Source organism: Camelus bactrianus, chromosome X (genome assembly GCF_048773025.1).
Source record: "Camelus bactrianus isolate YW-2024 breed Bactrian camel chromosome X, ASM4877302v1, whole genome shotgun sequence".
Classification (NCBI taxonomy): domain Eukaryota; kingdom Metazoa; phylum Chordata; class Mammalia; order Artiodactyla; family Camelidae; genus Camelus; species Camelus bactrianus.
The window spans coordinates 42,578,654-42,593,985 of NC_133575.1; the positions used below are offsets into that span (position 1 = coordinate 42,578,654).

Below are 15,332 nucleotides of genomic sequence, written 5' to 3' on the forward strand. Positions count from 1 at the left end.
CTGATTAGGATACTTATGCTGTTTTCAAGCCCCCTCATATACTTCAGAAACACTATTTACACACTTGAGAATGTGTTCAAGTCATTCTATGCTATTCATTAGAACAGGTCCCTTGAGAAACTCTTCAAGCCCGCTGAACTAGCAGTTTTGCACTTAAGAACAAGGGCTGGAGTCAACATTGCACTTGTGATGTCTCCTTAAGCTGTTCCTCCAGTTCAACAATACTAGTGTACCTTCAAACTCCTCAAGACTGATCAGGACCTGAGGAAGGGATTAACATTTATGTGGTTCTAGACCGAGGACTCAACTGGGTAAAATAGGCCTAGCAAACCTCCTTTAGTGCTCCCTTAGCTCCCAGCCCAGGCTTCCCCATGCCCTGGGGCTTCTGTGGTATTCTTTTGGCTCACTCCCCACTCCAACCTCTTTTGTTTTCTAATTTCTCATGAAGTGGAAAGCTTCTAAATACCCATTAGATGCTTGAATGGCCTGAAAACCTCTGCGAGGTGGTGGTTATCCAGCCTGGGCTTACACACCTCCAATAACAAGAGAACTCACCACCTTGTGAGATAGTTCTTTATATCTTTGAATACCTCTGATTATCAGAACATTATTCCTTAATGCCAAACCAAAGCCGCTTCCCTATTGCTTCTGCCGTGTGGTGCTGTGGCATCATACACAATGTTCAGAGAAAGGTCCTAGATTTGTGTGTATGTGTGTGTGTGTGTATGAGAGATAGACAGAGAAAGAAACCAAAACAGACACAAGGGAGCTAGAAGGGCCTACAGACGTCATCTAGGTCGTGGTTAACAAAGTTTTTTGGTAAGATTAACTCAAGAGCAATAAACTTATTTAGGGGGCACTTTTCTCCTATTCAAAGTGAAGTTGGGACTTGATGGTTGAGTAAATGTGTATTTGCATAATCCCCTTAGGAGAGACCCACTGAAATAGAAAGGAATCAAAACCAGATAAGAAGATGTCGTCTTTCTGAAACTAGGAACAGGCCACAGAGGCATAGCACAACCTTGGTGTCTCCACATGCAAAATAATTTAAATCAAAGTAAAAATGAAAAAAACAGGAGAAAAATACACAATCTACCCTGTTCCTCCCACACCCTCCCCTATCCCATGACAGAAGGCCAGTCAACTGTTTATTTCTCTTTCCTTTGTTTCCTTTTGCTCTGAGGGCTAGGTTTTCTTTTTTCTTTTCTTCTTTTTAAAAAAATCTTCTAAATATCTGTTTTAGTTCTACTGGTGGTTATTTTTATGATGTTAAGCACCATGCTTAAGCCTATAACTCTCAACTTTTCAACTTCAAAAGTGAAATGGTATTTTTGATTCACCCTCTGAGAGCTAAGAAAATTTTCACATTTACTCTTTACCTCCTGATTTCTTGTTCTCTAGTTTTTGTCCCTATCTACTTTAGATAAATTAGGATTGTTTTTACATTGCATAGCCTTTCTTCCAAGGACTGTACCTGACTGTTGAAGATTCTTAACTTCACAAAAGGCCCAGGCTCAGTTTCATAAATGAATGGATTATTTCAAACTTTCAAGGAGCAGGTAATTCCTATGCTATTTGAATTATTCCAGAGCAAAAGGAAGAAAGGAAAGAGTCTTAGTTTTCTGAAATCATTTTTCCTACTTTTTAGATGGTACATAGATAAAATTTTCTACTTAAAAATTCAGTGATATAATGTATAAATGAAATGTGGTAATATATACACACTGGAATATCATTCAGCTTTAAAAAGGAAGAAAATTCTGACACATGCTACAACATGGATGAACCTTGAAGACATTATGCTATGTGAAATAAGCCAATCACAAAAGGACAAATATTGTACGATTTCACTAATATGAGGCATATTGAGTAGTCGAATTGTGAGACAGAAAGTACAATGTTGGTTGCCAGGGTCTGTGGGAGATAGAATGGGGATACTTACACCTCCACCATGAAAAAATTCAACTATATAGAAGTACGTAGTTTAAAAGTAAAAGCTCAACATCTTCCTCTTTCCCCCCACCCATTTCTGCCCACTCCCTAGAGAAAACAGCTCATATGGATGATCCAAAATTTATTCAGCTAGTCCTTACTGAGGATATTTAGGTTGTATCTAGATTTTTGCTTTGACAAACAACACTGTAATGAACAACCTTGAAATACACTGTTGTGTAATATGTCTATCTGTACTATAGATCACTGGATGCAGACTGCTAGGTCACAAGCTATATGCATTTTATTTAGTAAGTTAGGCTTAAATTGATTTATTAATTCATATAGTTCAAAATATGAGACATTCAAGAGATTACACAGTGAAAAGTCACCTCCCATCCTTTTTCCCCAGCAGCCTGGTTCCCCTCCTCAAAAGCTACTAATGTTACTATTTAAAATATGTTCTTCAGTCATGCACAAGGGAAACTGTATATTTATAACTCTAAAAGTCCAAACGATAATGGTTTTCACACTTGAACTTTGATAGCTATTGCCAAATTACCCTCGGGTTTACATACCTTCAACAGTGTTTGACAATGTCTGTTTCTGCATTTCCCTAACAACACAGCATATTATCAGACTTCACTTCTTTGCTAATCTGACTGATGAAAAATGGTATCTATCTCATTTAATTTGTATTTATCCAATTTGCAATATTATGTGTTAAACTGATGTTTGCTAACACTGGGAGACCTTGCCAGCCTCCCTCTGAAGCCTCTTTCCCACAACTCCCTGACCTCTTACCTCTATCCTCCAGGTTCACTGAACAGGAAGACATCCTATTCTTTCTCTCCCGCCTCTGCTCTGGCTGTGTTCTCTGTGAGTTCCTCCTAAGCCTCTCCGACACCCCAGGTCTGATTAGGTGTCCTTCCTTTGTGCTTCCTTTCATCACAGCACTGGCCACACTGCTTTCTGTTTATTTCTGCCTATTTTCTTATCTGCCACCTCCACTAGATGGTGAGTCCTGGGAATGGATCTTTTATCTCTCTGCCTCTACTGTTTATCACCATTCTCTTCATATGGAGTGGATGAATGAACAGCTGGCAGTTTCAGATGGAGGTCACTGGAATGCAGCTAGTCTGTTTGACTGACTGGAAAGAGATTTACCCTCTTGTAAGAATGTGAAATACATAGAAAGTGACACTTCAAATCAGTGGTGAAATGGTGGATTACTCAAGAAGTGGTGTTGGGCTAACTGGTTAATTACCATAATTGGGGAAAATCAATTTATGTCCTTATCTTACACCCAAGCAATTTCCAGGTAGATATGTTAAATACTGTTAAGTATAAAGAGAATGCATAAAAACATGAAAGTATACACGAGTATTGATCTAATCTCTGGACAGGGAAGCCCTTTCTAATAAGCATGATACCAAGACAGAATCCACCAAGAAAAAGATCGATGAATAGACTCCATTACAGTTTCACACTTTAGCATATGCAAAAAGTCAGAAACAATACTGAAAGGCTAATAATGTCTCAGAAAAACTTTTTTTAAATATCCAAATGACAAGTGGAAGGATCTATTAAAAATCCATGAGAAAAAGACAAACCTAGAGAAAATTAAGCAAGAGTTAGGAACAGGCAATAAATTAAGAGTTATTTGTTCCTCCATGAATGAAATAGACATGCTAATAAATACTTAGAGGAATATACCACCTTACTAGTCATCAACAAAGGGTCAACTAATACAACAGTTTTCAACTAACAAATTAGCAAAGATGATCATTTTCAGCATTGGCAACTATATGGGAAGATACCCTGAAAGTGTAAATTGGCCCACTCTTTTTGGAGGACAGTTTACCAGTATTCATTAAAAGCCACTCTTTTTGACCTAGATCACTTCTAGAAATCTTATAAAAAGGAAATAATCAGAAATATTGACCAAGACTCAGCTACAAGGATATTACACTGGCATATTTATAGCAGTGAGAAATTGAAAGCAATCTAAATGTCCAACAATAGAAGAGGCTAAATAAATTATGGCACATTCACAGGCTAGGATGCAGGCATTAAAATCATCCTATCCAAGACTAAGGACACAGGAAAATGCTTATAATGTATTGTTAAGTGAAAAAAAAGGTAGCTTGAATTGAATGACAACAGTTTTGTTTTTTAAAATATGTTTGTCTATGTGTTTGTGTAGAAAAAGTCTGGAAGGAAGATACTGACTGGCCTGAAGAGTCCCTGCCCACAGGCCACCTGATCCCCAGGAGAGCACTTTGGTAAGCTCCATTGGCTTCTGCTTTCACACTGCAGCCCAAGAAGCTCTGGCTTCCACTGCAGGACCTGTGGGAAGTGGCCAAGTGGCTCCAAAAGTCACTGTAGACAAAATCAAGGGCTGGTTGCCAGCATGGCTGAGAGTGTTCTATTCTTAGGCCCCCAGGTATCAATACTAACATTTACTGAGCATTTTATATGTATTTTCATTTAATGTGTCTAACATCCTAAGAGATGCCTTTATAACAGGTATCAACTGTTCCACGTTATTGATGAGGAAACTGAGGCCCTGAAAGATTAAGTGACTTACTCAAGTCACCAAGCTAGGAAGTGGGTGGGTCAGCTGGGCTTCAAATCCAGAGAGATGTCCTTATTTTTGGAAGCTAAGGCCAAAGGGCATGATAATGGGTAAATGAGTAAATGAAAAATAGTAAGTAAATGAATGAAAGTTGCTTCTGGAATTGGATCCCTTTGGGAACAGTGCCCCATGGGTTTTGCACATGAAATTGCCCAGAACAGTCACTGTCCTCGGTGACTTTGGTCACTTACAAAATAGAACAGACTGAAAATCCCTCATGTCCTCCAGATCCCAGAGTAGAGGCCCCTTCTTGGTTTGTGTTCTGGACCTGGATGGGATCTGGCCTGGGTTTACTCTTCCCTCTCCTTCCAGCTGAAGGCAAACTCAGTGGAGGCAGATGGAACAGGCCCAGTAAGATCTAAAGTGTTCCCAAGACAGGAACGGTTATATCTCTTGTATTTAGGGACAAGATGATTTGTTTGGTACCTTCTGCCAAAGAATTCCTTGGGCAGCACCAGCCCCCCACTCCCAACAAGGCCCACGTCATCCAGGCAGTGCCCGTCATCCAGGCAGTGCCCGTCATCACCGCCTTACACCCTCTTCCCCATTCAGGGCCTCTGCTCGGCTAATGCCTCCTTCCTTGGACCCTTCCCCTGCAACTGTGCCCCATCTCCATCCAGCCCCGCCCCCAACTGTATGTGCAGATAACTTTCCATGCAAGTGCCCCCTCTCCTAGCCAGGTCCTACTCCCTAGCCCTTACCCCTTCAAAAGCCAGGAATCCCTTTTTCACCGTACACCAATGTATGCCCTATACCAGCCAGGCACCTGGTCCTTGTCACCAGCTTATTTCCCACCCCTCACTTCCCTAACCCTGCTCCTCAGTCTCTACCCTCTTGAAGCCAGGCCCTCTCTTCCAGGTAGTCCCCTTTCCCCACATTGGACAGCCTGCCCCAGCAGATAACCTGTCCCCCATCAGAAGCCCAGCCAGGCCCCCTTTCTTAGCCAGATCCCTTCACTCAGCCAGGCTCTCATCTTCCACTGATACATTCCTCCCTAGCTACGTCCCTTGGCCCCCTTCCACAGCCAAGGCTAGCTCCCCAGCCTGGTTCCCTTCTGCTAGGCAGGCTTTCCCTCTACCCACTATACCTGCTCCCCAGCCAGCCGAGCCACATTCCCAGCCTGCATCCCCCTTTTGTAGCAACCCTACCCAGGCCCTCGCCCCCACCCTCAGCCCATGCTCCCTGACTCAACTTGGTTTTCCCTTCCCAGCCCATGTCCCCTTGCCCAGTCAGCCCCTTACCCCAGCCAGACCCTCTTCTTCAGCCTCTGCCCCCCTTTTAGACTGCCCCCCTTTCTGAATCAGCTATCTTACCGACCCAGGTCCAACTCTCCAGCCTCTAATCACTTACCTGGGAATCTCCCACCCTGTGCCACAACCTGGCCTCTTTACCATCCTGTGCCCCTACTTTCTTCCCTAAGCAGGATCCTTCTGCTCCCAGGCCCCACACCCAGCCAGGGCCCATTCTCCAACATGAGACCCTGTTGACAGCCTCCTTAGCCAGGCTACCCTTCCCGAGGCAAGGCCTCTTTTCAACCCTTTGTCCCTTCGCCCTCACAGGACCCCTTCCCCAGAAAGTGCTTCCTTCCCACAGCCAGGTGCTTGTGCCCAGCCTTTCCCCTTCTCAGCTGGACCACTTTCCCAAGGAGTTCCCCTGTCACTGGCCTTTCATAGCCAGTGCCTCCTTCCCCAGCCAAAAGGCTTCCCTGCACTCAGCTCTCCATCACCTGTCAAGTCCACTCCCCAGTCATGTGAACTTTCCCTGCCAGGCTCCCTTCACCCAGGGACTTACATCCTTTTCCTCAGTCTGTGCTCATTTTCCCAGGCTGGCCTCCTTCCCAGTAAGGCCCCCTTCCTCAACTGCTCTACCCCTTCCTCAGCCAAGCCCCTTCTCTGGCTGATCCCTCCTCCTCATCCAGACTGTCCCTCCCATCCCTAGCCTGTGCCCACCTCCTCTGCTAGGTCCCATGTGCCCTCCTTTCAGCCAGGACCTCTGTCACTACACACACCCTCATTCCCAGGCGGATCCTCTCCACTTGCTAAGTCCCCTCTCCCAGCCAGGTTCATCAAGCTGCCTATTATCCTATGCCTGGCCTATGTCGTTCTCAGCATTCAAACCTCTCCCACCACCAGGTTCCTTTCCTAGCCTGTGCCTCCCTACCCAGGCAGATACCCCCTCCCTCCCAGGCCCCATCCGCCCCACCAGAGCCCCTCTCCAGTCACCATCTTTCCCTGCCTGGATATTTTCACCTCCCAAAGCCCCCATCCCAGCCAGTCTCCCATCCTCTGCTTATGCCGCCCTGTCAAGTCTGTGCTCCTTTTACAAGCCTGGCCCCTTCCCACCTCCAGGCCCCTTCCCCAGCCTCAGCCTACTTTCCCAGCCAGAGCTCCTTCCCTGGTCACATGCCATTCCCCAGGCTTTCCCTCCTTTAACAGCCAAGGATTCTTTTCTCATCTTCTGCCCCCTAACTCAACTAGGTCTCTTTCCCTTGACCTGCCAATTCCTCCTTCCCTAACCAGCCCTGCCCCATTATCCCCTTCCCAGCCATGCCTCCCCACCTCTCCGGCCCCCTACTTCCTCACCCCAGTCCACATCCAGCTTCCCTTGCCCAGCCATCTCCCCTTCACCTGCCATGTCCCATTCATCCTCCTAGGCTAACCGCTTCCCCAGTTTCCAACCTCCTTCCCAGCCAAGCACCCTTCTACGTATTACGGGATTACAGCACCCTTTCTGGCTGTTCTTCCTTCCCCAGCCAGCATGCACACCCCTATGAAAGGCTCTCTTCTCACAATGCATCCAAACACCTAGTATTCTTGGAGAGCTCCTCTTCTCAGCCAGCTAGCTATCTGAAAATGTCTCTGATACACACATTTACACAGTGAGCTATCTTTCCATATTTGTATTTTGAGAATAGCCTCCTTCCTCTGAAAAAACAGTGGCACTTCTTTTCCTCCTGAAACTTAGCCCTGGACTGGCAAGTTTTTGAAAGTGGGAGTTCTTTTTCTTGCATAGCAATGAGAACATCCTTAACTGAAACCATTTCATGATGGTTTCATTGAGTGAAACATCAACTCTGGATAACCTCAACTATCTTGTTCCTTCCTAAATCCTTCCCCTGGGAGACACTCCAGGCCACCACCAAGACTGCAGACCCATTCCTCCTCCCAAAAGCTTCTTCTGTCATCATGTCCCCCTACTTCACTCCTGCTCCCTAATCCTCCAGGACTCCTTTGCTGAAGTAGATCCTGGGATATGAACTCTATATGAACTAAGTCAGTTATACAAAAATAGAGAACCAGATATCTTTTAAACTGCTTTTATTTTTTAAACAAATTACATTTTTTTTATTTTATAGGTTTTATTTTAGAACATTTGATGTGTACAAAGAATTTTTAAATGAATTTAAGTTGTATCACTGAAATACAGGATCTGAAGATTAAATTTTTGAAAAGTTGTTTACTGCAAATATTTCACTTTTACCATTCTTTTGGAAAATTCAATATCAACAAATCTCAAATATCAACAATAGTATATTGCTCACTTTTTTGCCTCATCAGTTGCAGATATAACAAAATGAATCAACTATTTTAATGCTTTTTAACATATATTTAAAAATATTTTTTAATCTCTAAGAACTAAGGAAAATTACTAAGTGCATATCTTTCATACTTCATACCAGTTGTAGATGGAACAAAGTGGATCAACTACTTGAATAAAGTCATACCCTTTTATGTCTGAGAATAAAGGAAACATACTAGTTCAGCTCTAACCTCTCACAGTAAGCTAAGCTACCTATCAGTTTGTCTCTTTTTACTTCACACCGATTGTAGATATAATAAAATGGATCAACTACTTGAATAAAGCCATATCCCTTCCTATCTTTAATAAAGAAAATTAAGTCGAGGTCTTTCACATCTTAGAGTAAACCTTCTCTAGCCTATCAGTTTATGTAAATCTAGTTTCTATATTTAACACTTAGGTTTAACTTATAAATTTAACAAATGCTATTAATTAGAATTCAGCACATCTAAACAACTAAAATTAATTTGCAACCACACACGTTTCTATGAAAAAACAACAAAATACTAGAGGAAGACTTGTTCACAACTTGAGATGTCTCCAGAGTAGCCCAGGTGAAGTGAAAAGCAAACCAAAAAACAGCCCACAATACTTTTCCCAAAAACTGAAGCAAAAGGCCTTTGCAAATTATTTCAATCACATCAACTCCAACTTTATCTAAGTAATCCTATATATTCAATGGGACAACCGGAAGATTCTAAACTAAATTGATTTCTTTGCCAAGTGAAGAACGCATCAAAACAAGTAGCCATTTTTTTTAACCCCCAAATTACTTGCAACCTGACCAATTCTCATGGGTGAGGGAGGCAGAGACCCTTCAGGGCAAGAAACGGTGAGAACAAGCAAACTCACTCCCCTCGGGTCGTACAATACCAATCTCTTCCTGGTCACTGGCCTCCGACCCCCACCCCGTGAAAGAAGCAACGAAGGGACAATCGAGGAAAGAAGAGCCAGGTGAGAGGGGAAGCGACGGGGGGGGGTGAATTCTGAGTAAAATGAAGAAAGAAAAACCCGAGAAAACCGAAGGAGAAAAAACCAAAAACCAAAACCAAAAAAAACAAAAACAAAAACAAAAACAAAAACAAAAACGAGCCTACTGAGGAGATGTGGCGGCGGCGGCAGCTTCAGCTCCGGCGACAATGGCCATGGTGATGGCGGCGGCGGCAGGGCTCCGTGGCGTCTTCGGGCCTAGAAGAGACGTGGGGCCGCGCCCCCGACGGCGCCGGCCTCGAGCGGCTTCACCGAGTTGTAGTGCTCCCCGAGGCTACAGGAGTAGCGCGTGTGGACCAGGGTGAGCGGTCTCTTGGTGTACTCCACCCCGAAGACGAGAGCGGGCGATTCGGCCTGGATCACCTCGATGGGGGTCTGCAGGACATGTGACAGGGCCCTCAGCTCGAGCAGGCCTCCCCACGACAGGTTGCCCACGATGTCGTCGCAGTAACCCAAGAAGTCGTCGCGGCTGTAGGCGTTGCCGGTTTCGGTGTCGCAGAAGAAGGGCAGGAATTCATCAATGTGCTTCCGCATGTAGTCGGCGGTGCGCTTCCGGAGGCTCTCCACGGTCACAGAGAACACCAGCTGATCTTGGATGGCGCGGTACATGCACTGGCCGTCGGCCGTGATATTCTTCATCTCCAGATTCTTGGCCCCCAGGATGGTGCGGAGCTTCTCTTCCTCGTCGTGGCGGTAGCTGGCCAGTTGCTCCGTCTCGCCTTCAGCGATCCTCTCCTGGCGCTCTCTCTCGAGGGCCGCCCTTCTTTCGCGCCTTCTTTGCGACCTCGAGAAGCGAGGAGGCTGGTTCTCCAGATCCATCTTGGCCAGATCTTCAGTGACAGAAGCGACACTGCTGTTATCAGGTAAACCCTCCTGGAACTTCTCCAGCTCCTGCTGGTGCTTCTGCTCCATCTCGGCCTCGAGCCGGGCCACGTCTAGGAGCAACTGCTTTCTCTTATTCTTGTCGCTCTTGGGGACCGAGTTCTTCATGCTCTGGATGCGGGCCTGCAGCTCTTTCTTCTCGCGGTTGTGGCGGCGTATCATCCGCTGTTGCTCGCTCTGCGAATCTTCCATGATGTTTAACGGCAGGCGAGAATCGAAGTTTAGTGGCAGGAGAAGTACTACAGTTCAGGCTAACGGCTCTAACTACGTAACACGCCAGAGACCCTCAGCCTCCCGTGGCGGTTGCACTCTCTTCTCACTGGCTGGTGGCACTCACCTTATTCACGGCTCTCTCTGCCATTGGCCACCGTCTCTACAGCCACGCCCCCTAAACACACTTGGCACTATGATTGGCTGTTGGGAGACCATTCCCCCCTCCCTTAAGTACGCCCCCTACCATGGAACCCATAGCAACGGGCACTTCCTGTTTTAGCGGCGGTGCTAATTCAGCTCGTAAAATCCCGTCTTTGTACGTTATATGCAGCAATTCGGCTTGTGGAGATTTTCACGTACTCTTAACTGCCTGCTTAACTTCCAAGCCTGAACACAGTGCAGATACTGGTCATGCTTAAGAATCACATGACAAATACTATCACACCAGCTAAATATTCTCTGACACTGGACTTCCCCTTACTCCTAGCGTTCAGGAGGCAAAGTGGCTCTCACCATTTCTTCAGTCGCCTTGACTGGTGATCACTTAATTTTGTGTATCAGAACAAAGACATTTCCTTACATTCCTGGGAACACAGAGTCCTCTCAGTTTATGCTCAAATCCACCCTGTCCTATATCAGTATAAGAAAGGAACAGCCGATCTCCTTAAAGTCATTCACTACAACTAAGCAAACTTCTTGGCTTGTGCCGACAGAATGCACCTACTCTAAACTCTCTTCTAGGTTCCCAGCTTCCTAAGTGGGCTCCCTAGGATGCCCAGGAAGCATGACAACTGACATTCATCAAGCCACTTCTTTCTGATTATTTTCTGATTATTTTGAATCTCTAAAATTTCTAAAAAGAAAGATAAAATCCCTAAGCTCTTTCAAATATGCTCTCATCTTGTCCCACTCTGCCCATCTGTATCTTGAATTCCCAAACAGGAAGGCTCTTGAGAGGACCTCTCCCTTGTTACAAATGAGGAAAGTGGACATCTGTCCAAGTTGTTGCATATTTCAAATTTTCAGTCCTTTTTAGTGCTAGGTAGTATTCCATAATATGGATGTACAGTAGTTTGTGTTTCCATTCACCTGTTGGAGGACATCTGGGTTGCTTCCAGTTTGGTGTTATTATGCATAAAGCTGCTTATAAACATCCATATACAGGTTTTTGTGTGAACACAAATCTTCATTTCTCTGGGGGAAATGCCCAGGAGTGTCATTTCTGGGTCATATTATAAGTGTATGTTTAGTTTTTTAAGATGTGATTTTCCAGAGTGGCTGTACCATTGTGGATTCTCACCAGTAGTGTGTGAGGGATCCAGTTTCTCTGCATCCTCACCAGCATTTGGTGTTGTCATAATTTTTTATTTTAGTCATTCTGATACATGTGCAGTGACATCTCACTGTGGTTTTAACTTGTATCTCCCTACGACTAATCATGTTCATCTTTTCCTGTGCCCATTTGCCATCTGTGCTGTATCCTCTTGGGTAAAATGTTTATGTCATTTGCCCCTTTTATAATTGAACTGTTTTTTACTGTTGAGGTTTGAGAGTTCTTTCTATATTCTAGATACTAGTTCTTGGATACATGTTTTGCAAATATCTTCTCCCACCTTGTAACTTGTCTTTTCATCTCTTTACTTGGTGTTTCTCAGAGCAAACGTTTTTAATTTTGATCAAGTCAGTTTATCATTTTTTTCCCTCTATGGGTTGTGTTTTATGGTGTCAAGAACTCTTCATCTAATACTAAATCCAAGGATTTTTTGATCCTAAAAGATGTATAGCTTTAGGTTTTGAACTGAAATTTGTGATCTATTTTGTGGGGGTTCTTTTTGTATGTAAGTTTTAAGGCTTATGCTGGGGTTCATTCTTTTGCCTGTGGTTATCCAGTTGCTCCAGCATCATTTGCAGGAAAGCCTATGTGTCCTTTGTTGAACTGGTTTTGCATCTTTGTCAAAAATCAGTTAGGCATATTTGTGTAAGTCTATTTCTGGATTCTCTATTCTGTCCTGTTGATGTATATGTCTGTCCCTCTTCCAATACCATCCAGTCTTGATTACTGTAGTGATTAAATACAGGTAGACCCTTTCCTTCAATTTTATTTTCCTTTTTCAGAATTGTTTTAGCTCTTCTAATTCCTTTGTCTTTCCACATAAATTTTAGAATAAGCTTTTCTCTGTCTACAAAAAACTCTGGCTTAGATTTTCATAGAAATTATGTTAGAGCCATAGATCAATTTGGGGAGGGGCAACTGACATCTTTACTATGTTGAGTTTTCCAATCCACGAACACTTGGGTATGTATCTCCATTCATTTAGATTTTCATTGATTTTTTAATGAATGTTTTATAATTTTCAGCATGTATGTCCTGCACATATTGTGTCAGATTTACACTTAAGCATTTCATTTTCTGAGTGATTGTAAATGGTATTGTATTTTTAATTTTGATGTCTACATGTGCATTGCTAGTATATAAAAATACAATTGACTTTTGTACGTTTATCTTGTATTCTATGACCTTGTTCAACTGACTTGCTATTTCTAGGAGGGTTTTTTGGGTAGATTCTTTGGAACTTTCTATGTAGGGAATCATATCACCTGTGAATAGGGACAGTTTTATTTTATCTTTTCCAATCTGTATTCTTTTTTTCCCCTTTCTTGCCTTATTGCACTGATTATAACTTGTAGCACTATGTTGAATAAGAGTGGTGCAGGCAGGCAGGCTTACTTTCTTCTGGGTCTTAAGGGAATGCGTTTCCTCTTTCACCATTAAGTTGATATTAACTGTAGGTTTTTTGCAGATGTTATCAAGTTGAGTAAGTTCCCCCTCTGTTTCTATTTTTCTGAGTGTTTCTAACATGAATGGGTATTGAATTTTTGTCAAAAAATTTTTTCTGCATTGATGAACTGTTGGTGGGATTTTTCCTCTTTAGCATATTAATATGGTGGGTTACATTAATTGATTGTCAAGTATCGAACAGTCTTGCACTCCTGGAATAAACCCCACTTGGTCATGGTTTACAATTCTTTTTATATATTGCTGAATTCTATTTGCCAGTATTTTATTAAGGATTTTAAAATCTACCTTCATGAGAGAGATTGGTCTGTAGTTTTCTCTTTCAGCACTGTTTGGTTTGGTTTTGGTATTAGGGTAATGCTAGCTTCATAAAATGAATTTGGAAGTACTCCCTCCTCTTTTATTTTTCTAGAAGAGATTATGTAACATCAGTGTCAATTCTTTCAGTGATTTGGTAGGATTCTTCAGCGAAAACATCTGGGCCAAAAGGTTGCCATTGGGGAAGCTTTAAAATTACAAAATTGTTTTCCTTAATAGTTTGGGGGCTAATCAAATTATGTATTTCACATTGGATGAATTTTGGTAGTTTGTGTTTTTTGAGGCATTGGTCTATTTCACTTTAGTAGTCAAATTTATGCCTGTAGAGTTGTTTTTAGTATTCTATTATTATGGTTTGATGTGTGCAGGATCTGTAGTGATATTCCCTGCTTTACTCCTGATTTTAGTAATTTGTGTCTTCTCTCTTTTGTTATTTGCTCTTTGTCAGTCTTGCTAGAGATTTGTCAATTTTATTGATCTTTTCAAAGGACCAGCTCAGGGGGGAAGGTGTAGCTCAGTGGTAGAGTGCATGCACAAGGTCCTGGGTTCAATCCCTAGTACCTCCATTAAAATTCTTTAAAGTAAAATAAATACACCTAATTAACACCCCCCCCACAAATTAAAAAAAAGAAAAAGAAAAACAAAGGACCAGCTCAGAGTTTCATTGATTTTTTTCCCTATTACTTTTCTGTTTTCAATTTCATTGATTTCTGCTCTCAGTTTTCCTTCTCTCTACTCGCTTTGGGTGTAGGTCACTTCTTTTTCTGGTTCTTGAGGTGGGAGCTTGGATGATTGATTTCAGGCTTTTCCTCTTTTACTATTGTGTACATACACGTGCCATAAATCTCCAGCTCAGTACTACTTTAACTGTATCTCACAAGTTTTGATATATTGTATTTTCCTTCTCATTCAGTTCAATGTGTTTGGGGAATTCCCTTGAGACTCTCTGGCCCATGGATTGTTTAGAAGTGAATATTAGTTTCCAAGTGTTTGCAGGTTTTCCTGTTATCTTTTTGCTATTGATTTCTACTTTGATTCCTTTGTGGTTGGAGAACACACTCTTTATGATTTCAATTTGTTTAAATTTCTTGGGGATTGCTTATGGCCCAAGCTATATTCTATCTTGACATATGTTCCATGGGCCCTTGAAAAGAAGGTATATTCTATTATGGTTGTTCTGTAAATGTTGTTTAGATCCCATTGGTTGATGGTGTTGTTGACTTCTAGATCCTTCCTGACTGTTAAATTCTTTTATTTGTTGTTAAGAGAGGTATATTGAAGTCTCTGTCATCATAGCTTTTTCTAGTTCTCCTTTCCGTTTTATCAGGTTTTGCTTCACATATTTTGTACCTCTGTTGCAAATCTTACACACTTAGGATTGCTTTGTCTTTTTGGTGGATTCACCCTTTTATCATGTAATGCCCGTCATTTTCTTTGCTCTAACATCTACTTTATTGGATGTTAATACAACCATTCCTTTTTCTTTGCTAATGTTTGCATGATATATATTTTTCTATCCTCTTACTTTCAACTTCCCAATTTCGTAATATGTGAGGTAAGTTTTTTGTAGATAGCATATAGTTGGGTCCTGTCTTTAAAAAAATGTTTTTACCTTTATTTTTTCTTGTTTTGGGGGTGGGTAGGAAGGTAATTAAGTTTATTTATTTATTTTTTTAATGGAGGTACTGGGGATTGAACCTAGGACCTGCTGCATGCTAGGCATGCCCTTTACCACTGAGCTATACCCTCCCCCCAGGTCCTATCTTTTAATCTACTCTGCTAATCTCTGTCTTTTAAATGGTGTATATAGATTATTTACATTTAAGGTAATTATCAACACATTAGGGCTTAAGTCTGACACTTAATTTTTTGTTCTGCTTGTTCACTTGTTTGTTTTCTTTTTCCTACCTTCCATTGTGTTACTTGAAAGTTTTTTAGAATTCAATTTTGACTTATCTACAGGCATACTTCAGAGATATGGCA

The 15,332-nt window shown here is 42.4% G+C and overlaps 2 protein-coding genes across 22 annotated transcripts in view; one reads left to right on the forward strand and one right to left on the reverse strand.

Moving 5' to 3' along the window:
* AWAT2 (acyl-CoA wax alcohol acyltransferase 2) overlaps positions 1–15,332 on the forward strand; it is a 181,250-nt gene that overhangs the window by 141,690 nt on the left and 24,228 nt on the right. For 16 of the 21 annotated variants that reach the window (XM_074359638.1, XM_074359635.1, XM_074359642.1 and 13 more), the window contains one exon: positions 4,139–10,002. The gene's annotated coding sequence lies outside the window, so the exon portion shown is untranslated. Of the gene's footprint in view, positions 1–2,749; positions 2,812–4,138; positions 10,003–15,332 lie in introns of those variants that run through there. The other 5 variants (XM_074359640.1, XM_074359634.1, XM_074359636.1 and 2 more) reach the window with 4 other exon arrangements.
* OTUD6A (OTU deubiquitinase 6A) lies at positions 9,338–10,213 on the reverse strand. The gene has a single exon (XM_010973631.1). It carries the CDS (start codon positions 10,211–10,213, stop codon positions 9,338–9,340), a length of 876 nt encoding a protein of 291 aa, XP_010971933.1.

What these genes read in the sequence shown, in the direction of transcription:
- OTUD6A (XM_010973631.1), bottom strand. Translation starts at nt 10,213, where the DNA reads ATGGAAGATTCGCAGAGCGAGCAACAGCGGATGATACGCCGCCACAAC.